General features: G+C 41.5%; 2 protein-coding genes across 10 annotated transcripts in view; one reads left to right on the top strand and one right to left on the bottom strand.

Annotated features, from left to right (window-relative positions):
* The window catches only part of slf1 (SMC5/6 complex localization factor 1), a 37375-nt gene extending 21217 nt beyond the window's left edge, over positions 1–16158 (bottom strand). For 2 of the 4 annotated variants that reach the window (XR_006105902.2, XR_006105903.2), the window contains exons 1-15: positions 15771–16158; positions 15346–15457; positions 14143–14221; positions 13759–13984; positions 13518–13671; positions 13200–13325; positions 13011–13076; positions 12370–12516; positions 11960–12129; positions 11437–11571; positions 10847–11000; positions 10530–10698; positions 10241–10386; positions 9367–9476; positions 4387–4463 (exon numbers count right to left, since the gene is read on the bottom strand). Coding sequence is in view for 2 of the 4 variants with exons in the window: in XM_042488199.2 (XP_042344133.2) it covers positions 4387–4463; positions 9367–9476; positions 10241–10386; positions 10530–10698; positions 10847–11000; positions 11437–11571; positions 11960–12129; positions 12370–12516; positions 13011–13076; positions 13200–13325; positions 13518–13671; positions 13759–13984; positions 14143–14221; positions 15346–15457; positions 15771–15796 (1897 nt within the window). In the remaining 2 variants the exon portion in view is untranslated. The remainder of the gene's footprint in view (positions 1–4386; positions 4464–9366; positions 9477–10240; positions 10387–10529; positions 10699–10846; positions 11001–11436; positions 11572–11959; positions 12130–12369; positions 12517–13010; positions 13077–13199; positions 13326–13517; positions 13672–13758; positions 13985–14142; positions 14222–15345; positions 15458–15770) is intronic. The other 2 variants (XM_042488200.2, XM_042488199.2) reach the window with 2 other exon arrangements.
* kiaa0825 (KIAA0825 ortholog) overlaps positions 9314–27886 on the top strand; it is a 139173-nt gene continuing 120600 nt past the window's right edge. The window contains exons 1-5 of one of the 6 annotated variants that reach the window (XM_088076891.1): positions 9314–9464; positions 10293–10473; positions 10561–10752; positions 10858–11050; positions 20237–20389. In XM_088076891.1, coding sequence (XP_087933017.1) covers positions 11037–11050; positions 20237–20389 — 167 coding nt within the window. In that variant the 5' untranslated portion in view covers positions 9314–9464; positions 10293–10473; positions 10561–10752; positions 10858–11036. Of the gene's footprint in view, positions 9465–9748; positions 10191–10292; positions 10474–10560; positions 10753–10857; positions 11051–15371; positions 15486–16340; positions 16737–20236; positions 20390–27886 lie in introns of those variants that run through there. The other 5 variants (XM_088076892.1, XM_088076893.1, XM_088076895.1 and 2 more) reach the window with 5 other exon arrangements.

Genomic DNA, 27886 nt, shown 5'->3' with positions numbered 1-27886 from the left:
TACCATTCAGACACAAACTGCCGAATTACAATTAGGGTCACTACCCAGTTCAATCACCCACTATCACTACTCTGTAGTAATATTTTGACAATTTGAATTTCATTCTGAAAATGTGTTGCACTGTAAAAATCATATTAACTTACATATACAGTAAAAGTGCACAGTTGTTTGCAAGCATAATACCAGAAAGCAGGCACTAGTCATACAGTATCATCATCAGAAGCAATCAAGAGGCCAATCAGCGAAGCTTATATTTCCAATCAAAAAATCAGAAACACCCAAACAGAGGGTTGTGCTCAGTCCAAACTACAGTCCCTAATGAGTAAGCTGTACTGTGTGGCACGTCAGTGTTCTACATGGGCCGCTCTGCTATTACCGGGCTCTAAAACGCTGTGATTAAACACCCATTCTACTACACCCCATGTGTACACATCCTCGCAAATGCCAGGGCCAATCCACGCACTGTTAAATCACTTTAATGGCTCCAATTTGGACACAACGCCTCTATTATAGGGGTAATTGCATGCTCAGCATTTACAAGCACGGAAAGGATAAATCCGCCTGTCCTTTTCTATAAATCCCCTGTTTCACACTTTAATAGAAAAGTTAAATGTATGTGTTGCTCTTTATATCCCTCAGTCTGCTTGCAACACCCCTGTAAAGTGTCGCTTGGCCTGCCGATCCCTGGACCGAAAGCTGCTGGAAGCCTGTAACAATGCTATTTGTGAGGAATGTGTTAGAAAGGTATTCAGTGCCAGTTATATATGAAGACTTCTGCTGTCGCTGGCTCTAAGAGCAACACGTTAATTCCCCCAAATCGAGATTACCACACTGCAGCTTTCACAATGAATTACTGGCATTAACTCAAGTGACCATCATTTTTACATTCTACTGGTGTAGATTTTAATGTAGGATACCTCCATTTAATCAGTCAAAAACAACACTGGGCAGCAACAGCCCCTTGATGCCCTCCATTCTGCCAACAGGAAGTAATAAGACACAAACGCAGAGTGCACAGAAGTAAATCCACTGTGGTTTGGATTGTTTTGGAGAAAGCTGTCTGCCAAATGAACACATGCAAAAGTAAACAAATGCAATGTGAAAGCCAAGCTCACAAAAATCTTTTTCCTCAGTCATTTTTTTTGATGCACTATGGTAAAAACATATTTATGACACACACAGGTGCAGTAGGAATTTTGTGATTGATCAGGCACACATCCGAATCAATATTCACTCCAAAATCACTAGTTAGAAAAAAAAAAATCATAAAATAGATTGGGCAATTGAATTTACATCACTGAGACAGTGTTGTCACTGCCCAATCTGTATCGCATGGACTCCTGGTATAGTTTATGCTCCAGTCTTGCTCAGGGAGGGCAATATGGCTCAAATCTTCAATCACAGTATATATATCACAGTAACAATATTGTCACTATACTTGGGCTGCCCTTTGAAACTCGGAGACACGAATCATCAGTTGAAGACTCTCAGTCAACTGAGATTACTTTAAGTCACACAATTGTTTTTCTGTGCAGCAAAATCCGGGAACTAAAACGTCCCCATATTTTGCAGCGGAGTGAGTGCTTTCGACTTTCATGTTACTTTTTGCAGCTGCAGACATGCAGGCAGGGGCATGTAGGGAGAGAGAGAGACCGCACCGTAAAGTGAATAACTGGTGAATGTACATCTCACAACAAGTTAATAGGATATAGTCTCTGACTTTTGTTTATATCTAGCTTCGGCAAAACATGTCGTTATGCATTTGCATTCCCTTGTTAGTGCAATTAGCTTGTGTAAGATCTGAAATCAAAGCTGCTGTCACATTGATTGCCCCGCTGCGACCGTTGAGACATTAAAACTTTGTATGGAAAACAAAACAAATTATGGAATATTCGTATTGAACAGCCAAATTCAATTCGACTTACACTACTTACACTACCCTACACTATACAGTAATTGTTCTGTAATTTCAATTAAGAAATAATTGTACCATATCGTACATAGTGCTGGGTATCAGTACCTGATCGGTACTTTAAGGTATCTAGCAAAATAAACCAGTACGTAGTATCAAACCAAGTAAAATAACCCAGTACCAAGTAGTATCTAAGCATGTCCAGTCAAACAATACCAGTATTTGATTCTTTTTCCGCCGGGGGTCTACTTTTGGACTGTACCAACTGCATCCACCACTGAACAATTAAATACATGCTGACAGGATACAGCTCAACTCTGTTGTTAAACCTATTTATAACCATTAGGTTAAGTTAGTAGTGTAATGCTGACAGTTAGCCCTGTCACAGTGAGTGTATCTGAGTGGACTCTAACTAATATCCCCGGCAACAACTATAAGCCATATAGTCTGTGGTGTGGTGAAGTCGAGCAGTGTATTAACACAGTTGACATTTCAGCGAAGCAAAATGTCACCAAAATGTTCAAAAGTATGTCCATATTAAATGACACTTGATTCACAATATGGATATCACATTAAGTGCTCTATTAGTATTTGTAGAACTTTAAGTATACTGGCACTGCTGCTGGTATCGTAATTTAACAAACAATACCCAGCCCTAACGGTAGGCTACCACATTCAATTATTTTGACTTTTATTTGGATCTACCATAAAAACAAAAAAAAAAGCCATGCGAGACAACACTTGAGCCAAAAACAAAAGACTCAAAACAGAAAAAATAAAATTCTTTCAAAATGGAAGTTGTAAGGTTTCTGGAAACAATAATTTCAAGTGTTACATATTTCTGAATTTACAACTTCAATTTCCTCCTCCATGTCTGCCCAGATGACGATACTTTGTGAGCCCTTCATGCAAGAATCACAAGATCACACTAGAATCCAACCCTGATTTGCTACATAGCTTGCCCAGAATAGTTCCCACAATAGAAATGTTATATGAGTATGTGAGTGAGACCTTCACTCAGGTTTAAGGTGAGAATTACATGCTCTAATGTTTAATTTAAAAAAGGGATAAGTTCTTGAACCTGTTAGAGTTGGACTTCTTTTTCAAAAGTAAGAAATGAATATGCTGTAACTTCTGACCATGATGAATATATTTTTATAGAAAAAGAACTACACTTTGATCATCTATTAAATACCATTTTTAAATAGCTATTTCTCACTGCTTGATAGGGTTGCCTGGAGTAGCTCTAAATTCCCAAGGACACCAAACCTAGCTTTTGAACTGAATGTTGAAACGTGAATGTTGACTTTAACGGTTTGGATGACACAGATGACACAAAGCTAAAAGCAAACAGATTTTAAGTGATGAAAAACACACAGCAATTCTTGTTTGACAATCTACATACATTCAGGCTGATTTAGATTGAAATCTCTGCTAAGTCTTCAGAGGCAACTATGGAGCTGAAAAAAAAGGAGAAGTTCATCCCAAATCCCTCAACCCCTCTCAGCTACTTTGACAAAGATACTGAGGTTCCAGGAGGCAAGACAGATGCTCCAAAGCAAAGAAGTGCAGAATATAAGAAAGCAAGCTTACATATGTGGGTGAAAAAGCCTGTGAGAGAACGAGGGGAAGGGAGAGAGAATGGGATGAGATGGGATGGGATGAGAGGGCGAGAGGGGAGGATGCTGTGCCGATGGTTCATCAAAAATTAATGCCGACCGCATCGGTATAGAGATCACGTAGTGGAAAAACAACACATGCCAACAGCCTTGAGTCTCCTGCCTCAGCTCTCCCTCCCCCCAACTCCCTCCACCCCTCCTTTGCACCAGCACAGGGCCTTTCTGATCAGGTGGAGGGTGGAGATATGAGCTCTGACACCTTCAAGAGTTCACACAGAGTACCATGCCTCTAATTGCAGGAAGTTCCACCAGTGCAGCCACTGTATATCTGCAGCGCTACCCTAATTGCTGCATTTAATATCCCTAAACTGGAGATCTGAGGCACACAGTGCGTACTAATATGTGTTATTGTTTTGTGTGAGGAAGTCATTATTTCTGTCCATGCCATTTATTTATTTATCTGTTACTTTTTTAAAAGGTGAATAAGACATGAGAAAAAAGCTAAACAAAACAAAGAGCGCAGTGTTGAATTTCAATGCGAAAAGAGCGAGTGGAGGAGGCGTAATGCGGCCCAAACTCTGCCTTGGAACATATACAGCAGGCTGGATTATGCAGCCGAGTTGCCTTAACAGCTGACTAGATGGAAGCGTGGTCCGATGCAAATCAATCACTCTCTCCATACATTATGTGCTCTTCATTAAACTGAAAGTGATGACAGAGCTATCATGTCCCTCTTTACTGATGACCTAGTGCAGTGCATCAGTCCATTAAAAGTCCGCTCCTTGCAAATGTGCAGCGATATTGTCAAGCAGCCGTGTGTGTGTGTGTGTGCATGCGTGTGTCTGTGGGCCATACCTGCTGCGTTGACTCTGTTCAAACCTCTGGGGATGTTCTCTTTCTCCAGGCTTGTTTCATGCAAAGAGCACTGAGCACTGTATGGAGACAAAGGACATGGTCAAACGAGCTATGAGAAAATATGCATGTGCCTATTCAGTAAGAGATTATCTGTGATTTACATAAACAAGTCTAAAGTTTCAACGAATGACCATTTCAGCATGACAATATGGAGACCTAGTGGTACAGAAAGTGGAACGGGCATCACTGCACTGTGAAAAGTGCTATTAGCAAATGAATCCTTCATGGCTTCGTATCATTTTATATGAAATCTGACAATATCTGTCAAACCCCTACTGTGTTGGCCACACACACACACACACTTCACACGCCCAATCCTCCATTCCCGTCTCCAAAGCACTTTTCCTCCCACTTAACGCCTCAAACGCAGAGACGGAGAATTCGATGTGAGCAAGCACATTAGGAGGAATAACTAGTAAAAGAAAGTGAAGCCTCTTCAAAGTAGTGGCGTGCTAATAGCTGTGGGCTGTCACTAGTCCTGTGAGTGGGTATGGGAGATCTGCCTGCATGAAGCCTGACAGGTGTCTGGAGTGTATATGTCTGTGCACGTGCGCGTGCGCCGCATTGAAGCGGAGTGCCATCCGTATTACAGGGAAGAGGCTTGTTCCCTGGTAATTGGCTTGTTCAGAAGCCAGGAAGGAGCTCCCAGCAGTGAGGAGGAAACACACGTCCTGTCACGTTGCTTGTTATTAGCAGGGACAAGGCTGAAAAGAGATGAGACGAGCTCTGTGTGTATGTGTGTGTGTGTGTGCATGAGAGAGTCCATAACTGGTATAAGGTTGTACCGCTTCTCATCTTGAACCACTTCACCCAAGTGTCCCCTGTCCATATAGGCTGGCAGCAGTGGAGGTTGACAGTACTTGGCTTGTACACGCCCCAGTCTCTCCTTCCCTCATGGTCTACTTTAGGAGGCCAGCATGCTGTCAGTGGCCCAGCTATCAGTTCTGGGCCTGGGGCAGCGCATGCCCTTGGAGGCTGACTCTCAAGTAACTTGTGAGCAATAATGGAAGTAATGGGGAAGTGCATGTCACATGCCAAAATAAGAAAAAAACTTAAGCATTACATTTCCCACTTAATTCTACCAAAAAGGTCATGGCAAAAAAAATCTACTTCATCTGTCTCCATTTTTGAAATATTTGTGGAGTTACAGGGTTTCCCACACATTAATTTATTTGCAGCGGCCCGCCACTATTAAAACATCTGTTGCCACAAATACATTTTTTATTTTTGGAGCTGAACCGTTCATTAGGAGCGTTGTTGAAATATATGTACTGTTAGGTTATTCACTGAACCACACTCTCTGAGTGCAGTGCGTACTCTTGGAAAAAATGGAGCAGCAGAACATTAGGCGCATTGAAAGTGAAACCTAACCATTAATTCCTCTGGGTCTAAAAGTTTTGCATTCACTCACAGCAGCTGCTCCTCTATCCGATCTGATCTGATCAGCTCTGAACGGATCAACAGATCAATTATCCACCTGTGAGTCATAAACTACAGCTGAGGAACAAAAGAACTAATGGAGAGCTCTGCCTGTGCTGCATTCACAGACCTGCAAAAACCTCTGAATTTAGAGAGGTGACACTGAATGATACAAAGGGACACACTTGAAAAGAAAAAGAAATTGAAAGTTTGCTGTCATTGTCACCCCCACCGACAACAGCTGCTAAGGCCACAAACAGACTAATTCTGTTGGAAACACTGAGCTGAACTAGTTACAGGCTGTTCTTAAATCCAGCTGACATTGACTACATGCAGGTCTGCTCAAAAGAGATGGGGCCAAAGTAATGACATTGTTAAATGGCTTGAAAAGATAACAGCAATACAGTTTGATGAAACCAGTTTGATTGAACCAGCAGGAGAAAAATGTAGCTCCCCTTCTGCTAACAGCACTCACTGCCACGCAGCCAGCCGGCAAGTCAAACGGCCATCTAAACAGTCGGTCAATCAGCGGGCCTGTCAGCTTGGTATGGCTTGGACGTGTGCCCTGATACCAGCCTGTCTGTTGGTGCAGAAGCAGCACACTCGCCATCTCACACACGACGACTCCAGCAGTCTCAAGTGAAACAGCCTAATGCGTTCTAACAGCCAGAAATGAAAGATGAAGGGGTCATGTGGCTCCTCTCAACCTTTCTGACCTGCTCCTGCTCTTTTCATATATCCAATACCAAACATCTTACCAGGACTTTTCTCTTGCGTTCTACCAGCAGTTTGAAAAGGCAGATAAAACAGAACTGAAACCATTTTCTAAAACCGATACTTCTCTGTTAAATCAAAACTGTGCTATTTAAACTCAGACTTTTAAAGGATGTTTTTTTTATGTCTTATCTTGTTAAGGACTATGAATAACTGACAAGTGCTCTAACAATAAATATAGTTGATTTCTTAAAATAAAATATTTAAATTATTTTACTGCGTCACAGCAGCTCCAACAACATAGTGAGTTGTATTGAAAATGCTTTCAGAGTGAGGAGTGTGTCAGAATCATACATGCTTCAGCTCAAGATGTGTTAATTGATTAAGAGTGTCGACATCACTGAAAACACATATAATATTGTGAAGTCAAGCGTGAAAAATGAGGAAACAAGATTTCCTTTTGGTTTCTGTACTCGATTCATCACAGGCTTTGTCATTTTGATTTCATTCTTTCTTTCAGGGTCAAATGATTTTACATGCCCTTTGGCATTTCTTTATCTCATCCGCACAGATTGCATTGCCTTGTTTTATTCAGTTCCTCTCATGTCGGTGTCAAAACAAACTAAAACCTTGAAACTGGGGGGAAAGAAGAAAGTAGAAGGAGTAAAAAGCAGTGATGGAGGGAAGAGGGGATCGGGTCAGTGCATGAACCAGTAGCCTTCACATGAACCTGCTCTCTGGTGGTGCCTGCCCTTCTCCAGGCCAACTACCTGCTGGTGGAGCAGCAGATGTCTGATAGTATGGACTGTGTGTGTGTGTGTGTGTGTGTGTGTGTGTGCGCGTGTGTGTGTGTGATTGTATTCAGAGAGGGATTTAGTATACGAGGGCAGATCAAGAGAGGTGAATAAAAGGGGGTAAAGGCTGAGAGCTGGTGGTCGTAAGGGAAGGCACAAAGGCCTGATGGGATATCCTAGTCTGTCTATCTGTCGGCTCCCTGTCCAAATCAGACACAGCACTGTGTGTGTGTGTGTGTGTGTGTGTGTGTGTGTGTGTGTGTGTGTGTGTGTGTGTGTGTGTGTGTGTGTGTTTGAGGAGGGGGGGGTCTAACCTCCCTTTGCACCCCTCCTGTCAGCCAGCACACACTGATAGGATCAGACCTGGGCATGACCCATCACATGCCAACTCCTCACGCTCTGTCTGACCTCCATTTGCCTCTCTCCAGCTTTCCCTCAGTCCCTCCATTCATGCGTCTCTGCTCCTCACCCCCACCCAACCACCCACACACCCACACACCCACACACACACACACACACACACACACACACACACACACACACACACACACACACACATTCATCCTCTCTCCAGGTGTTCCTTTGTTCCTTTTCACTCACATTTCTCATCGGGCCTGTACATTTTCACCCGTTTTGCCCTCAAATCTATGGGTGGAAACCTAACAATGGAGGTAGAGTCGACTGCTGGTTGAATAGTTTGGTTGTTTTAGCCACACAAAAAAAGATTCAAAGATAAATGAAAGACTGATACAGCTAATTTGATCTTTAAGCCTGGGTGAAATCTAACCAGCAACATGTACACTATTCAACAGCAGTTTTTGTTCGTTTTATCTATTCCCTTTAAATGTGCACTCTTCCTTAAAGCTACAGATGGTAACTTTTATGAATATACTTTTTTTGTCACATTTGCTGAAACTGCATTGTTACAAAAAGTATTAAATGAGGCACATAGTCTGTTGAAAAATAGATAATGTCCCTCCTCCTCTTACTGCCTCTAATGGCATTAACTATAATCTTACACTGCTTTCGAACTAATCAAATATGAATCAATATTCTATTACTGTACTGTTTAGTGTACTGTTTTGCTGTAAAATTAGAACTTTTTTTTACATTTGTTTATTTTGTGTAAAATGAGAGTAAAAAAAAGTGTGTGCCCCAGCCACTATATTGGAGATAGTAAAGCGATATCCCTAGTACCGACTAGACCATCTTTCTTATTTTCTAGCTTAACAGCACACTAAAATATGTTTCCGTAAACATCTGAGGTGAGAAATATGCAATGCAGCCAAGGAATCTTGAATCATACTTGATCAATGCTGCCTATTTTGACAGTTAGACGCAGTTCACGAGCCATGATTGACATGATTGACAGCAGCTTTAGAGACTCATCAGGCTGTGATTGGTTGTTTTTGTTCATGTGCAGTAAGGCCATTTTAAGCAATTCAAAGGGGGCAGAGGAATGATTTTTATTTCAGTAAATGAGACAAACAGTTGTTTTTATTAGAAATTACCAACTGCGGCTTTTAATAAACTTTCGGTGAAGCAACAAACCACAATTGGAGAGAACGTAATGACTGGATTTATCTCAAAAAGGGTTAGGCAACTGGTTATTTGCAGAGACTCAAGGATTTTTCCTGCTTATATAAATCTCAAGCAATTAGCCTAAGTGTTTTTCTGACCACCTACGACACTGAGTCTCAAGAGAGAAGAGCAGCAGACCTGTAATGATCTGCACAGACTGCCATTTGAAATTCCCTAGCTGATCTTAAAACATAAGTAAATTTACTTAAGGTGTGGTAGTTTAAAGTGTAAGACAGGACTGAAATAAGAAAGCATGTGTAATTTAATGTATTAAGTTATTAAGAGTAAACTATCAGCCTGAGTGCAGCCCTCCCCTCTGCTTATATGTCCTCACATGTTCCCCTTCAGGCTCTTCTGAAAATGTACCTGAAAGACTGACAGTGGTTAAGACGGGCAGCTGTGTGTAACTGACCTGCAGCCGGTCCCCTGGCTAGTGCAGCTGTGGGAGGTGGGTCTGGTCCTGAGACAGGCACCTGTGGGACTCTGAGCTAAACCTCCCAGAGCAGGCAGGTAGGACAGCATCTGTCAGAAGTCATACAGACACACACAAGGTTAGACAGTGCCTTTATATTACAAGTGGATGTCTGTGTGTCTTACGGAAACTGAGGAAACACAAAGACATCAGCACTGAGTGAGAAAGCCAGATGTTTTACTGTAATGTATCATAATGGGTAGACCACACGAGCCAACATTGTGTCTCTAGCAGAGAACTGTAATATAATCTATACCAATTTTCACGCTGCCATGTGAACTACTGCAGTACATCTGTATTTTATGCCTTTTTAGCATAACACAAAAGCAAAGTCGGAAAATGAAACAAAAATAATTACAACTGGTTTATTAATCAACATCTTTCTAAATCATTATGTTGTTAGTTTTTTACAACTGCTTTCTTTCTTTTTTTATTTCCTACAAACATTGGTGTGTTTGATGCATGTAGTATGAGAATTTTAGGATCTTACATGCTCTTATTTTGCCAAAAACATTTTCAAAGCAAATTCAAAGCAAATTGATTTTTTTTTTCCAGTGAATGAACTGAAAATGGGAGCCAAAGGAACTCTCCAAACTTACACTTTACAAAATGTCACTCATACTCCTCTTGACTTACTAAACTAAGCAGCACATGTTGTGATTTGCACAAGTAAGAAGTGCAGGCCTCAAATTATGTTGAAGGCCAAATGACTACAGGACTGATAAAAAAATGGTTTCCCATGGGTTAGTAATGGGAAATATGAGGTAAGTGAGGAACAAGAAACAGTCACAAACACACACATTCACACACAGACCATTTTCTTGAGAGAGAGGGGTTCATCTCCAACTGTGAATCCATTTCTGCAGCAAAGACTCCTGAATATGGCATCTGTTATCACCAACTTAAGTCTGGTAGAGCGAATCCTGACAACCAGCTCTGCCAGACCCACCGGAGAAACATCTACAGGACAAAACAGAGGGACAATACATCAGAAGAAGACTATGTCTTTATTGTCATTGCACAAGTACAACAAAATTGAAATACCAGGTACCAAACTTCAGTGATGGACTGACTGACTTATTTTTTTCTATTTAATTTTATACCCTGGCTTATAACAGCAAAATGCTCTGCTAGGTCTTTTAGACCCTTTTCCACCAGGCTCCGGTTCAGTTTGAAGTGCTGCTGACACCAGAACTCCACCAGCACAGACAGGAGGTCCAGCAGGGTGTCCGCCAAATGCAGCTTCTGCTTCTCGTCCCTCTCAGTGTGGTCCTACAGTGAGGATGAACAACATCACAGCATGGAGTTAGCAAGCTCTAAGAGGAGGTGAGGAGTAACTTTGTAAATCTGGTCTGAACACAAATCTGACCCAACTGGCATTCTTCTGAGGTGATATAACACACTTTCCCCATGTTTTTACCTCAATGACAGCCAACACCAAGAGTTGGGTTAGTTGTTTCACAGCTTGGGACAACAGCGTGGAGCGCTCCCACACAGTCCAGAAGGTTCCATACAGCAGAGATCCTGCTGCTGAAGCCTGAGAGACTCCGCTTCCCTCAAGCACCATCAAATCACTGAGCCAGAGAAGAGAAGGGGTGGATGAGGGAAGAATGAACCAACCAATGTAAGTAGCAAATACAATTATTGTAAGAACAAAAAATAGTGGTGTAAACATATTACATGGAGTTTTTTGGAAGTATCAAACAGCTGTTGACTTAAAGGTTTTGTGCAAACATAAAATATTCCACATCTAGTTTCATTCAAGTCTTGCAGTGGCATATCTTTAAAATAGACTCTAATCAGTTGTAGAAGTATGTAACTTCAATGCTATGAATGAAAATCTTCCGACATCTTTGTGTAGCAGCACACACTAGCAAAAATAACACGATTCATTTGAATTTCTGGAAAGTAAATCATAATTGCGATAAAATTCCTCTTTAACTCTGTCCATGCATAAACAATAAGCTGAAAAACAGAAAGACTGCAAATATCAGTTTATATCAAAGTTACCCAGCGCTGACAGAATGGAGTTCCCCCTGGAAGAGCTTGAGGAAAAATGCCAGGAGGTCACTATGGAATTGTAACAGAGTTGGCAGGGCAGGTCCAGGGAGTGGGTGACAGGTGAGCTCACCAGACAGGCAGTAACTGAAAGAATACAAGGAAACAGAGAAACAGAAAATATATCAGAAATTATTTTTTTCTACTTTTACACTTAAATTGAAGCGTATTTGACGTGACAGAGCTGTCTTAGTCACTGTCCACCATCGTCTGCTATCAACATCATTATCTTCTTCTGCACTGCATTGTTGCACTGTGGGGATTTTTACTCCCAGCATAGTGTCCATTATTTGCATACTGTAATATTACCAAAAATATTATGCTTTTTACTTACTGTTGGTTTCATATTAAGGTTTTACAAATATCTAAAAAGATCTCACAGATGGTTTTAGCACATTAAATAGCATGCTAGTATGAAATTTTAAACCTTAAAGTGCAATTTCTTTTGAGAAATCTCATTTCATATAAAATTTACCTGATGGCTGTCTTGAGGAAGGGCCACAAGCCTGTTTTACAATGAGGACATTGCAACACCTGGGTAAAATATTTTTTCACTGTGCTGGGGGCTAGCCAAGGAGGGTTGGTAACAAGCAGGTTATGCATGACCTGCTGGAAATTCCTCAGGAAGACAGATGTGGCATTACCCTATGACATAGTGAAAAAGACAACAATTTAAGTTTGACAAGTTCGTATGCTTGAATGCACTGTAAAAAAAAATGTCAAACACACAGCACCGTTTATTCCAGTGACAGTGACAAAAAAAGCCAAAAATGCAGCTACCAGAATTCTCAAAATGTAATGAAAAAGGGTATACTTTGATGCAGCTTCCTGAGGCTAATGTAGCAGCAGGTGGGGATTTCTGCAGTCTGGTAATTCTGGTCCTACCTGCTGTGCGTACTCTAAGAGGGAGACCAGGTATGACGCCGGTGGCAGCAGGCCTGGGTACACAGCACTTCTGATTGAGTCCAGGGCTTCAATGAAGAGACCACACTCTATCATAGTACCAACATTACTGAAGTCTGTTTCTGTAGCCTGGAGGAATAAAAGAACAATGATGAAACGTAAAGAGGTATATGGAAAGGAGAAGAAAACATTGCACTCAAACAGACGGACGGCAGAAAGAGGAGGGCAGGAGGGTAATGGGAAAAGGAAGTGAATGGGCATCAGAAGTTCCTGGAGGTCATTTCTAAGTGTCTGTTACTGGCAAACAGCATATGGATTTAGAAAGTGCAGAATGGAAATACACGAGCACTTATAATAGCAATCTGATGGAGATCCACTTGGGTAAGGTATGGACAGGACAGTGGAGAGTATTGTTAATAGGCCTGCCAATCAAAACTCTCAGATCGGCTGACAGTGGTGGTTAAATCGGTGACCTGAATATGATGTGCCCTTGCTCTCGATGTCACTTTCCATTGAAATGTATGACACAAAGGAAATTGAATGACCTGATCTTCTTGATGAAAAACATAGTTATTTTAGAGATGTATGGTAGTGATCGAGGGTGGGTATGTATGCATGTCTACCTGGGACTGTGGACGGTATGGGTCATGGTAACCCATGAATTCAAGGAAGCGCAGTCTCGGCCCGCCCTATAGCAAAAGAACCCATTAGCATTGTCAAATACAACAGAGGGAAAAAGGGTCGTTCAAGTGAGCAGAATATAGACCACCTAAGAGAAACTATGCTTCAGACACCATCAAACATATCCAAACCTCCTGTTTGATGACATAGTCCCTGAGCTCCATCTCCAGCTTAGAAAGGTCCACATCAACGATGCTGTCCTTCTTCAGCTTTGCTGGATGATCAGCCGTTATCTCAAACATATCCACAAAATTGCTCTGCCGGAGAAAAAAAAAAAATACTAGAATGTTTGAGACTTTTCGGCTAATATTCCTATATTCAAAAAAACTTTCATATTCCTTTCAAAATAAAAGCCTTTAAGACTAGAGTGCTGACTGCACAGAAATTAAATGGATCAATGAGATGCCTGATAATCAGGACCATTTCTAACATAAATTAGTCTGACATACCCCAAAGAGATGCTGGACAATGTGGCTAACAGGGTAGCAAGGAGCACTGTGGGATTTTGAGTCCTCTGTGAAGGGTTTAGCCATGACATGAGTGACAGAGGCGTGAGATGGAGGAGGGCTATGGTATACTTTGGCCCTGCCTGCTTTTAGGAGCCTGGGAAAGATTAAACTCATTAGGTATCATATTCTGCAACATTTTATTCATGCATGGGTGTTGTTGTGATTGGCAATGACACCTCACCGCTTGAACATGGCCCTGCGTGTGGGCTCTTGGACCATGAGGAGGACCCTCCAGCCCTGGAAGGCCCCCGCTAGTCTCCCACTGGCCACCTTCTCCCTCCACTGCCTGACCGGGTAGAAAGAGGACGTGGCTCCTGTGGAAATGGCAACTTCGTAGGGTCCCTCTGGGAGCCAGGAGCCATTCTTAACACTGTCCAGCACATATTCTGGAGTCACAACCCACTTTCCTGGTCAAATCAGATGAAAGAACAATGGTGTTGAGTCAGACTTGATGGACACAGTGAAGCATTGAAAGTAGTTCAGTTCGATGAGCAGTCTTGATAAAATCAAGATGATCAGATATGAGTTATTTTTCATCATTATAACAATAACCATCAGGACTGACCTGCAGCACAGGCTGCCAAAAACTTCTCGCTGGACAAAACCTGAGGGATTATGAGATGGGTGCTGGCGTGCTGATAGACCTTAAAGATAAACATGGCATCATTCTCATGACATGTAACAAACAATATTAAATAGCAGACGACTAGACTCAGGTTTTAAATAAAATTGATTCCCAAAGGTGAGGCTGGATGATATGGCTGAAATTAAATGCTTGTTCCAAAAACTAAGTTCCACTGTTTAGCAGTTGACAAGGCCAAGGTGGTGCTGTGCTATGGCTACTTGCTACATTTGTTGATTGTATGCATTGTATATTGTGGGTCATGTTTTTGTTTTGTGGGTGTTGTTGTCTGAGCACAAGCCTTCATTGTCACTTTTTATACATGGCAATAGTCTTAAACTTGATCAGGCAAAACTATTCACATGCAAAAGAAACCAAAAAAAAAAAACACTGTTATAACTGGATGTAATTACAGTTAGCTTGAAATCATTGATTAACTTCATTAGCTGTCTCTGTGAGAATTATACTGCAAGTTTTAGACTTGAACTAAAATAAAGAAGGGCTAGTTCACATAATTTATACAACACTGAATTAATCTTTTAAAAAATGTACTCCATATAATATATACAATGATTCAAACTCTGTAAAAATGTATCATGAGGTGTTTAAACCATAGTCTCAGAACAAGGCTATCATTAAAGTTACTGCAGTAGAACACACCCCTGACAGGAGCCAACTTGCAGTAAGAGTGACTGCTTTCAGAAAGAGGCAAATTTTATTGCATGTTTACTAAGAACACAAAGATGAAAAACCACCGCATTTGCCTACTTAGTGCAGTTATGTGCATGACACACACAATACAATACTGCCAGTCCTTGTGACTGAATGCAGGTCAGCACTGCACTGTCTGATTTATTCATTACATCACAGTTAGTACTGTGATATAATGAAGCACTTTCACAAGAAGTGGGTGCTATAGGAATAGAAAGGAGATTAAAAATCTCACAGTTTAAAACAAAAAACTGTTAGGCTTTTAGGCTTCATGCATTACCTGACAGACCTAATGGTTTTTGCTTTGCTGGCTAGTTACCAGTTTTCGGACATCACCGAGGGCTCTGGTTAAAGTGTCTCATATTCAGTAAATAGTCTTGGGTAAGGTGCATCTGCCTTTTCCCCTAAAATCTTGTTTCAGGGATCTCTACTTACTGAGCCACCTATGTATGTTCCCCCCAGCTGCTGGATGCTCTGGACCAAAACTCTCTTCTTCTCACGGACCTTGATCCCAGAGATCTGGAAAACGTGCGTGCTGCTCGCCATCCTGACGACGAAAATAAAGACGTGACAAAGTGAGACCTCAGTCGATGCTGCAATTCTTGTTTGACTGGATCACATGGTTTGCCATGTTTAACTGTACCTTAGCACACAACTGAAAAAAAAACAGGAAGGGGAGCATTTGCATTGTTCGATTTGATTATATGTTTAGGGCGTTTAATTTGGCTAAGTCAGGTAGTTAACGTTACACACGGGACCTAGTTACTTGCAAACAAAACCATGTGGAAAAAAAACTTTCTGCCTTAAGAAATGATTTAAATAACCTGTCAGCTTAAGAGTCTTAGCATTGATTAAATTACCAAACAATGAGTTGAGTCTTGTTCATCCACCAGTAATCGATTCCCTGTAGTCTTAATCACAGTTGACTACCTTTCCTCATACCACCGATGTAAACTCTGATGTCCTCCCAGTTACGTATAGGCGCGCCAAAACTCTGACATATCTGACACTGATATAGCATAAAGTGAGCAGTGTTTTATACCAGCGTTTTGATGCTTCTTCCGGAAATATGTTTAACTGCGCAAAGACAGATTCATAACAACTCAGATCATTACTGTTAATAACCGGTTGATAGATGTTAGCGAGTTCACCGCCCAACTGCCGTATGTTGACAGCTTCGCGGGATAGCTTACTATCACGAAGAGGGGAGATTTTTCATATCGGACTAAATATTTGTACCAATTATCAACTCTAATATGACTACACATTCGACTCAAAAGACGTAAAAGCACATTAAAATTGTGTATTGTGCAGACCGTTATCTAATATTGGTAGAAAACGCATTTATTGACGTATACATGGAGTTATTTCCCCCCATTTGGTTTGTTAGTTGAAATCTTCCAGAGAGCGGAAGTTTTCACAGAGCGACTTCCAGGTTGTTGTCACGGACGCTTTCTATCCCCGGAAATAACGACAATAACATATCATACTGCACTGATTGATTAGCGGAGATCGATCGATTGCAGTAACTTGATTCTGACGGAGAGGCTTCTCGTGAAACCGCACGGCTGTTTGCAAAAACGGCTCCATTAACATTCAGTGACGGCGATAGATAAGCTCCCCAGCGCTGCAGTTTAATTATACTGACCTACGTGGTGGCATATTTGCTGTTGAATTGTCTTGGTTTGCCGTTTTGTTGTAGTTACAACGAGCTGCCGTAGGCACATGTTTGCAATAGGGGACTCAGAAATGACGGTGGTCATGTTTTCCCAACGTGTGCTGGATTGACATTAAACTAGAGACGAATACAAAGGAGTTTATGAGAGGTAAGATGCACAAAACATGCATGTGTTGTCGCTCAAAGTAACACTGAATCAGTACAGGCGCCACGTGAACTCACTGCGTTTTGTCAGTCTGCAGTTTGCGCTAATTCTTTGTTGCATAGAGCTGCTGTGGTCTAAAGGATGTGTCTGGTCACATGGCCAAATACCACCACAAGATAAACAACTATGTATGGTCTCTCTCTCTCTCTCTCTCTCTCTCTCTAGTTTATGTGTCGCTCTGCAAACACTGATACAACTGATTTAACATTTAACAAGTGAAAAAAAGGTACCCAATATTTGCAACTCCAGCTTCTTAAATTGTGATATTCAGCTGCTTGTCTTTGTTTTATATGTTTTGTCAGTTGAATGTTTCATATTAAATGATATCACATAGCCCAAATGCCTCCATACCATAAGATACTAGATAAGACAGCTAAAAAAAAAATCAAATAAAATGATACTAAATAACAGTATGATGCACTTTTGAGTCCTAATGCTGACATAATTAGTTGATCATTTATTAGCAGGTTAACAAAATGAATCAACAACAAATTTGCTATTCAATTAATCATTCATCAATTATTTTCAAAAGTCATAAATGTGATGATTTTCAACTTTCTTTTGTTTTTATATTGAATTACTGTAAATTAAATATCTTTGGGTTTTAAATTGTTAGTTGGAAAAATACGAGACATTTCAAGCACAGTTCATCAAGGGCCTGGTCATTTGGATGTGCATTTTTCACTATTATCTGGCATTTTATACCCCATAAGATTGATCACTTGTGATAGATTTATTGATTTTGCAAATAATTATTGTGTTACACCATATTCTATGACCTGTCAGAATCCGTGGCTGAGCCCTGAACCCTAACCGGTCAACAACTCACAATCTCAAAACTCTTTTTTTTTTTTTAAAGGGAGTCTGATTCTGGGTCACATAATCTGATGTGTCACAGATACGGTGTTACAGTTGCAGCCCTATGAATATTTGCAGTATGTATGGGTTTGGTTACTTTGAACATTATGACAGATTATTTATCCGTTCAATCATCTAATACAACTAATAAGATCTTTAGGTTTTTGTCAGTTCTCCTGATGCATGTTTAGGATATGAGTATTTGAGTTTACTGAAATCATGATAGTTGGATGCAATAAGCTTCACAATATGAACTGCTTCAGTGTGACAATATTGTCTTGTTTTCCAATAGTTGTAATTGACTCATTGCTCAGGGTACTTTTAATACTGGCTGAATGATGATGATTATTCTGCAAAACAGCAATGACAAGTAATATCAGGATTAAGTCATGTATTATTCATCCCCTCAGTGTAGGCTAATCACATGGGCATTTGTTATGATGATGCCAAGTTGTTGCGTCGCAATTTCGGAACAGTCTTACACAACATATTTTAGGAAGGTATTATGTACACATATTTCCCTATGGTATAGATAAAAAGTGACCAATATATTTTAACAAGATTAGTGCTGCCTAAATTGAACAGAAATTTCACTATATCAAATCTGATGAGATTAAAGCCCACCAGTAAGCAGACAGGACTTACTGTAAAGAAGAAAATCAGTCAAGGCAGTGCAGTGTAGCAGGACCACATGGTTGCGCGGTAACGGTGAAGCCCGTCTCCCCCCCTGGGCATGCATGAGATAGTTCTCTGCAGTATTCTGATCTTAGAAAATTCACCTATTTAATCTATGATGTTTCTTTCACAGCAGACTGTTAGGTACCTCCTTTAAAATAATGTTGACTTTAACTTGACATGCTCTAAGTGGCTTTAAAGCGACGGCCTGGGGGACGTGCTGCTAAATATTTCAGGACAAACTCATTACTGTAAATGGGCCTGTGTGTTAGCCTAGCTGGGGTAGACAGGCAGCAGCAAGAGAGATAGGACAGTGATGTGTGTGTGAGTGTCTGTGTGTAGCTGTGTTTCTTCCCTTGTTCTAATAGCTGTGGAGTGGATGTCTCAGGCAACGTCTCAACGCCTGGCCCAGTTGTCCCTGTTGCAACACTGTGAAACACACAGGGGCTCCTCCAACATCTGCTTTGTAAAGAGCTAATGACAAGACAATGGAGACCGGATGATTTAAAGTATAGTACTAATGAGGCCCTGTGTGCTGCTTGGAGAATCCTGACACACACTCACTTACATGTACACACTCTTGCTCAAGATAACAGATGATATGTTGGGAAGACCAGGAGGTAGACACCCAGCAGACATTACAGCGTGCAGACCTGTCCATCTGTCTGTCTGTCTTTCATACACTTAAAGAGGTGTTGAAGTCAGCACACACAATTCATAATCACACACACACACACACACACACACACACACACACACACACACACACACACACACACACACACACACACACACACACACACACACTGTCTGGCTCAGCCCAAATAATACAATGTTGAGTTCCTAATCCTTGGATTTAAAATTTTATTCCCTTTCAGCGATGGCTGCGTACAGACCCCTTCTCAGACAGTGGCGCAGAGGGAGCGTGATGATGAGGGGAAACAGTAAGAGAGAAGAAGAGAGGGAGAAATAATAAAGGACAAGCTTAACTGGTGAGGCTGTCAGCGGAGGAAAATAATATTTGTCCAGCTGGACAGGCCTCCCTTTGTGCAGGCTAAATGAATGTTGAGCTTCCTGTCTGCCCTGTCAGGGAGAGTGGCATCGACTGTATGCAGCAGCGAAGAAGCGGAGCGGAGTGTGGGGAGCTGTTTGGAGTTTGACAGGGATTATTAAAATCAGAGCAGATGACGAGGAAAGGGGCGAGAGGCGGAGTGTGAGAAAGCCAAATTGACACAGACACTCTCCATTACCTTCCACTTGACTCGCGTTGATGACAATGTTGATATGAGACCCAGCAACGCAGCACCGGCGTGGGATTGGCTGTTAGCATGAGCGTTAAGCACCACAGGGTAGGGGGGCGGCCCTCAGTTGTGGCAGAGACGTAAGGAGATGAGTTGTTTATTTAAAGCCTCGACTGAAGAGCATCTCACCTCATTGTTTATTTATTTGGTCTTTGTTTTTTTTTTCTTTGTTAACTCACTAGTGTCAGTAGGTGGAAATGGTTAGAGGCTGAGGCAATGCATTTTGATCAGGGGTCCCTCTACTGCAAATGATTGTCTGAGGAAAGAGGAAGAAACTGTTTTTGCTGATGATACGCTTCCTTTTGTTTCAGGTGTTTCAGGTGCAATTGATTTGTGCCGCCTAATAAGACTCCTGTTTGAGGAGATTTCAAATTATTATGGTCCACATGACTGCGGGTGTGTGTGTACACAGTGTGCCTGTGTGTTCAGTTTCTTGACAGACAGCTGTGATAATACAGCACTCCAGATCTCTGTTATTTGGTGTCAGTCTAAATTGTTGATTTAATCCTGACACCAGTGCTGGCTTTCTCATTATTTTGCTTTATGAACTGGTACATGCCATGTGGAGTGTTTCTAATGTTATACTCATCTCTCTCTTTCTGTCTTCAGTTCCTTTTCCTCGCAGAGCGGCATGGAGTGGCCGGGGGATTTTCCTGAAGACCATGCCTTTGTGGAGCTGCTGGTTCCAGGAGTTTCCTGTGAGCTGGACTTTGAGCAGCTCCTAAAAGACACAGAGGAGAAACTCAATCTCAATGCCAGCAGGTCAGTCAGAGTTGCAAAAGCACCTTGATCTTTTCAAGCCTGAATTAGAATAGTTATGTCCTTCAGAGTTTTGCCATTTTTCTTTGACTTTCACACGTCCCCCATTCACTTTTACACCACTTTAAGAATTTAAACTTTATAATGTCAAAGCCAGATTCAAATTAAATACTGTCCCAGCTGACAGAGGCGCCCCAAATAAGAAGACACGGACGTGGCAGTTAAGTTTTTAAAGCAGACTGTTTGGGGGGGATTATTTCCTGGTGGGGCCTTCCATTTCTGCCTGTGAATCTCAGGTGAATGACAGGAAGTGGAGCACAATATAATGTGCAATTAACTATGAGAGCACAACACTGGCACATTTAAACAAATGTTAAACAGTAGCTTTGACAAAACATCATTAAAGCTTCATGTTTACTTCAATGGATTATATCACCTTTCAATAAAAGCTCACATCTGTGTAAGCTGTTGCTCACACTGTATAGACATTAAGGGCTCAGATTTCTTTATGCTTAATGTGTGCAGACACCAGCAGGAATGATTTTAAAGAGAGGAGCGACCCGCATGACTGACAGATGTAGAAAAAACACCGGTAATATTGTTTACGAGAAATATGAACAGTGTTGCAGAGGTGGACATATGAAATTTTAACGAAGAGCTGAAAGACTGCATTCATATTTTTGTCCTTTACTTTCTCTTTCTCTCTCTGCCACTCTGCCTTTCTCCTCCATGAAGTTCAATCATGTCAATCTTCAAATGCCACTTTACCAAGTCAGTATCTTCATACATATGACAGACTGAATGGTACAGTTAAACACGTTGATGTCGTGTATCTTGAGCTTTAAAAAAGTACCCACTTCTGCAAATGCCTCCTTTCAAATACATCACAACATTTAATGTAAATTAAAGGGATTTGTTTCACCTGAAAGAAATCCTTTATTTCAGCTCTGTCTGTTTTCCTTAGTTGGAGTAACAGGATTGAGAGCCACCAGTTTAACACAACGATCAGAAATCAGTTTTTTTCTGCCTTAAAAATCTGATTTCCTGATCCCAAACACAGATATCTAAAGGGGCATTCACTCAACATGCAGTACAAAGACCTATGACAGGGAAAGTGTCGCTTCAGCAGCAGTGCAGAGGAATGAAAGAAAAGATAATTTCTGTAGCTGTGTCTTCTTGTTCTGCACAATAGGAAAAAAGCTTAAAATGACTGTCATTTCACTGTGCAGTCAGTAATGTACAATAATTGAAAGTTTCAACAGTATTCAACTAATATAGTGAAAATGTACAGGCCTTGATTCAAATATAAGGTAACACATGAGATAAATCTGTCTAGTTACAGGTAACTGTGGGTTTAAGAATAAGCACTTCGTTACAGTGTAGCCTTAGACGGATTTTCTCAATGACCTGGTTTGTCCAATATGAGTGTTCAGGGTTGGGCTGATTTGAGATAACTGTGTTGAGATTCATAAAGAAGCCATGATCAAACTTTAAGAACTATCTGAAAATGTTCCCTGAAAAATTAAGGGTCAAGTACTTGATAACATAAACTGAAAAGGGAATCTTTTATGGTGGTTCAATTTCATTAATTAATTAAATAATCCTGCCACGATGTGTTCTGAAGGAAAATGCAGTGTAGCAACCTAAATGAGATTTTTTTTTCTCTGTGCGCTGTCACAGAAGACTGAAATATAGTAGTCCCTCAGTGATGGCAGACGGGACTAGTTGGAGAGCACAAATAGAGTGATAAAGAGAGAGACATGGGGCGAGAAGAAAAAGAGAAATCTATATTTCAGGTCTTTTATCGTTTGTGGCGTTGTGAGGCTGAGGGCAGATGATGAAGGACAGGCTAAATGTAGCAAGTGAACAAAGCCTCACTCTGGCACCATTAGTGTCTAGGACTCATCCCTTCCTCTCTCACGCTGTCTCTCTCTCTGTGTCTCTCTGTCTCCCTCCCCTTCTCTTTCTTTCTTTCCTTCCTCCTTCTAAATGGGGACATAATAATTGAAGATTCCACATCTTGAAACGAAAACCCTTGGGTAGGTAATTCAAGGCTTATTACAGAAGGCCGGGCCATTTTTCTGCTTTCTAAGCATTAAAGGGTTATTTTGTGTTCCTGCAGATGGGAGTAGGATAACCATTATGAGAACAAAGCATCCAGATAATGGAGAATGGGGCTAAAAATAAGGCAATCCTCCTCTCGCTGTGGGGGACCACTGGTCAGTGTCTGTCAGGCTGTAGCAAACTTCCTCCCAGACTATTTCAGGATAGCCCTTTTACTATCGGGGCTCATCCAGGCAAACAAAAATCTTGCAAGGCCTCTTTTTTTGCCTCAACCTGGGTGGGCTGCAGGCATATACACACCCACACACACACATCCACAGCTCATTCACCTGCTGCCTAATTGACTTATCAGTGTCTGGGACAAATTACGGAAGTGGAGGAGAGGATAGGGAAGCCGAGAGGATGTAGGAGACAGAGCTGCCCACACCCGTGAAAGACTTCAACCAGTTTATGGGTCAAAGTGACTGGCCTGCTCCCACTTCTCAGATGTCAGAGATTTGCCTAAGAGCTGCCCCCTAATTGAAGGAGATTAAGATAGGCTGACAACGGAGCTGGCTCCCCCAAATTGAAATGCTGTAATCCATTAGTTTTCATCAGATGGGACAGTGGCGCGGTCCAGGGTCGGGCGGGGAGAGGGGCCGGGGAGTGCTGGGCTACCAGGAAAAGATCTCTAATGAAGTGTCAGTTCAGGCCAGGAGACTGCAGACAGGCCTCTAGTTTCACACTGGCAAGACAAACGGCTCTCACTAGTCGCCTGCCAATCTTGATCAGGGTATATCAATACTTTTAAATTTGATTCTGTGTGTGCGAGTGCTTCTGATAATCAGGATGTGTGTGAAAGCAAGTGGAGTTGAAAGACTGCCACAGTAAAATAGCGTGCAAGGTTCCCTCTGGATGAACAAAAATACTGATCTGTAGTCCTCTCAGTATGTAGTTGATTTTGTGTTTAGCTGTGCGTGACACGTGTGTTAAGTTAGTATATCAGCTGTATCGGTTCTCCGGTGTCATTGGCTGGGCCGGCTGGCTGGTGGTGGGGGTTGAGGGCTGAGGGCACTAAGTGGGCGACGGGCTGGGCCAGGACGGGATCTGTTTTCAGCCTGTTCATTCAGACCCATTCACTGCTTTTCCCCTCGCAGAATGGGGCCCTTTGATGGAGGAGATATTTAGTTCTCAGGCGGCTGGTTTGGCACTGACTGGAGCTGGGGCTTATTTGAAAGGGATCTTCCTGCCCCCGTTGCCTCCAACCCCCCCATCTCCTGTAGGCGAGCGGAGGGGAGCGGAGCGCGACAGACAGACAGCCCCACAGCAGCCCACCCACACTAAATTAATTCTGACAAGGAACTTAAGATAACGTCAAAGCGCTGACTAATCGCAGGATTGGGTTTCTGTAAGTCACGGAGCTGTGAAATGTGCCATCATATCTAATAAAAGACCTCCGGTTGTTCCCTTTCTCTCTCAGCGGTGGTGAAGGTTGGGGGGGGTGCAGGGTTGCGGTGTCGACTGTCTAGCTAGGCCAGTCTGAAAAACAATTAGATTTCACTTCAGCAGTGAAAGTGCAAGTGTGTGTGCATGTGTGTGTGTCAGTTAGGGTAAGATGATTGACATGTTTGTCAAGAGTCCTAAAGAATCCTTTCCTCCCAGTTTCCTCTACCTCTTTTCTCTTTCTCGGGTCCTTTGTCGAGTTCTGCTCCGGCGTTTTTGCCATTACAGGTTCGTCCATTGTCGTCTTTACTCAGATAGTTGAATGGTTTTATTTTCTGTGACTTCTCTGTTTTTTACCCATTTTTACCTTCCTCTTCTCTCATTCTCTTTCTGTCTCTTTCCTCGGCGTCTGAGCTGCTGGCAGTGGAAGTCATCAGGTTCGGAGCTAATCCTGCCAAGTTGATTAGGCTGCAGGTAGCTTTTACACCGGCGGGCAAAAGGTCGCAACATTGTAGAGAGCTGGATGGACTTCTTGACACAGACCATCCACATTGACTTTATAACTTACAGCACAAGGCCCTAAGGGGGGGTAATTGAAAGGCGAGAGTACGGAAAAGAAAATTAGGAAAGTAAGAGTTTTGAGGAGAGAGAAAAGAGAGAGGGGAAATAGAGAGAGAAAAACTGCGGAGGTGAGGCTTGAGAATGTATCTGAAGAGGCAAGTGCTGTTGCTGTAGCCGTTGGAGTACATTGTTTTGTTGAGTGAAGGCCAGAGTGAGATGATGAGGAGTGGAACGAGAGAATGAAGCCCAGAAGCCATTCTCCTTTCTGTCTTAGTCTATGGCTTTATATGGGTTTCAAGTCAACAATCTCTCGTGTTCACATATGGTGAAAATGAGTCTCGGCGACTGCTCGCAGAGTCCCTGGCTATCAAGGTGGATGCCCTAGGAAGCTTAATCTGAAATTAAAAACCTCAATTATGTTATAAACCTGAGTAACAAGAGAAAGGCCACCCAGTTCAAATCCATAGTGTTACGTTTTCTGCTGTTAATGAACTTCAGAGAGTCGCTGAAAAGTGAGCTATACAGATGGAAGCCCATTTGAAACCTGCTGTCTATGTGAAGTCCTGGGGTGGAGCCCAGAATGAACATCCATGTTTATGATGTACCATAAACATACATACACTGCTCCGTGCTGCCATTTAATCTACAGCATGGTTTCATTGCAAGACATGGCACAAGTCTGAAATCCACGCAATTGAATTTAGAACTTTTTTGCCTTTTTTTTCTTAAATGTATATTTATTCTCTTTATATGTTGCACAAACTTAGTGATTGAAAAAAAAGAAAGTGAAAGTGTTGGTATTTTAAAGGGGGCCCATTACACTCATTTTCAGGTTCATTTGTATTTTGGATTTATACTGTAACATTTTTACATGCTTTATTTGAAAAGCAAACAAACATAAAAATCACACTTTTATCTTGTAATGCCTGTGTTGCTCTCAGTCTGATGCACTCTCTTTTAGGGCTGGCCTCTTTTAGCCATCCTCATGAATAAGCGTTTCTGGGTCTTCTGCATCTACCCTTGTGTTGTCTCTGCACCATCATTGAAATTAATCCCATCAGCAACCAAGATTACATGTTTCCCTGATGTTATCATGTAGTTGCATGTGCAACAGTGAACTTACAACCTGGGAATGACTGTAACAGAAAATAGCAGCACTTTTTACTGTGAAACATTTCCACTAAAAGCTTCTTAACCAAATTCTTCGCTACCAGATATGTTAAAGCAGAAACATGATCTTAAATCGGGGAGAAAATGCAACATTGCCAACCAAGTTTACATGTTTTGTGATGTGTGCTTGTAGCTACATGTAACACCGTATGTAATGTAAACACCTTGCCTGGAGCAGATGACCATGTAAAGAAAAATGTCAAGAGCTGAGGTTTTTGCTCACAGGGATTACATTTACATATGTTCAACTTTGAAACTTTGGCCAATTTTAATATGAATATCAAACATTGTAAAATTATTAAAAAATATGGAAAAGTGCAATAGCCCTTATATTGTATCCAAAATATTTTTTTTCAGAAAGTTATTGCTATATCTTTCTTGGAGAAAGCAAAGTCAGAGGTTGCACAAACAAACCAGTATGAGCACTCCTTTGTGTTGTTTAAAGTGGTGTCTATTAATTTTACACACGGTGCCGTCAGCAATCCTGAGCCTTGCTGGTATGCTTTGACCTTGCTGTAACTGTGTTTTACAGTGAGTGAGCTTTTGGGCAAGCATAGTTAAAAGTACTCACACAGTCTATCACAAGTTCAGACAATGTATTTTCTTAGCAGTGTTTATACAAGAAAAGGCAGGAACATGCAAAGTAACACACACATACACAAACACATGCAGTAAAAAATCCCAATAAAGGCCTATTTTAATGATGGTTTTGAAAGTTCTGCACTTGTCTAACAAATATTGCCTGGCATGAAATCACTCCAAACACATGAAAAAACACCCACTTTATAATCAAGGTTTCTGTCAGTCAGCAAGTTGGTGTCAAGAGAATAAAGTGAGATGCATCATCTGGCCTGCCTAAAGAAGAAGAGAAGAGATAGTTAAAGAGAGAGAGAGAGAGAATGATACCACTAGGCAGTGTTCAACCTAGAGCATGGCGGTTTGTAACAGTCTATAACATTTTATCCCCTTGCGTTTTTCCCCTCTGAAACCAAAGTGTGTCAGATTGAACGGTTATTTAATGTGTTGCCATTGTAAGACATCTGGATGCGTTCATGGCCCAGGAGCAGGCAGGAGGCAGTTTATAGACCCGCGGTAGGGGATGTGCTGTCTGAAATGGCACTTTGGCTCACGTACCCTAAAACACACACACACACACACACACACACACACACACACACACACACACACACACACTCAGGTTTGAAAGACAAGATATGTAGTTCTGGAACTAATTAATTAAGTCATCAGTTATTTATTTATTGAATATTTAATTAATCATGTTGCCTATAAAATGTCACAAGTGCTGATTGCAACTTCACATAGACCAAGTGATGTATTGAACCAAACTAATACCATTATTTGATTATCAGAACTGGCATTCATGCATTTGCCTGATTTCCTTTCTTAATTGATTTTTGTTCGATTAATCATAACAGCCTTTCTTTTACCTAATATAACACACATACACACTCAGGCAAACAAACACACATGAACACAATAAAGCAGCATTCACAACACCATAACATGTTTAATTATGCAGGCATGTAGGCCTACGCACACACACACAAACACACATGCACACACACTGTCTTACATGGCCAAATATATATGCATTGATTTGCATGGAAATGACTAAACATGTTGAGCCCAAAGATGTCATTTCTAATCTGTCATATTAAAGGGGAAACGGAATAGCTGATGCAGTCTGTTAAAATCAAAAGAGCTATGCGTGCGTGTCCGTGTGTGTGTGCGTGTACTAGTGTGTGTGTCTCAAAGGGAAGAGTAAGACGTGAGACGGCAAGAGGTGTGTGTCTCAGATGCCTGCCGATGCCTGTAACACCACTTCACACCAGATGCTTAGCACACACTCACACACTGATATATCGATGTCTGTGTTCATTACTGTTGATGCTTCTGTGTCTGTCTGACGGTACGGACACTGGATTAGAGTGAGGGAGAGGCAAAGTGATGTGGTGTGTAGGTCTGTGTGCATCTTCAAAATGGTGTCTGCGAGTTTGTGTGACTGCAATGTGGCTGGTCGTGTGTATTGTTCTTGAGTTTTTTTGGCGCTCCAATCAAAATAAAGACACCGTCCCAACAGATCTTTACAGTTAAACACTGAGTAAGAGAGTTTGGATGAACAGGAACATGTTGGCTGCATGTGTGCTGGTAAACATAGCTTACCAGATAAACCAGGTTTAATACAAACACTTAAAAGTCAGGTTACAACAAAAAATGCAAAGTTAAGGATAAATTTGGTTTAAATTGTCATCTTACAGTATA

This window comes from Plectropomus leopardus, chromosome 4 (assembly GCF_026936395.1).
Source record: "Plectropomus leopardus strain MGB_pleo_1.0 chromosome 4, ASM2693639v1, whole genome shotgun sequence".
Lineage (NCBI taxonomy): Eukaryota > Metazoa > Chordata > Actinopteri > Perciformes > Serranidae > Plectropomus > Plectropomus leopardus.
Note: the sequence above shows the minus strand (reverse complement) of the source record. Positions and strands in the feature narration are given on the sequence as shown.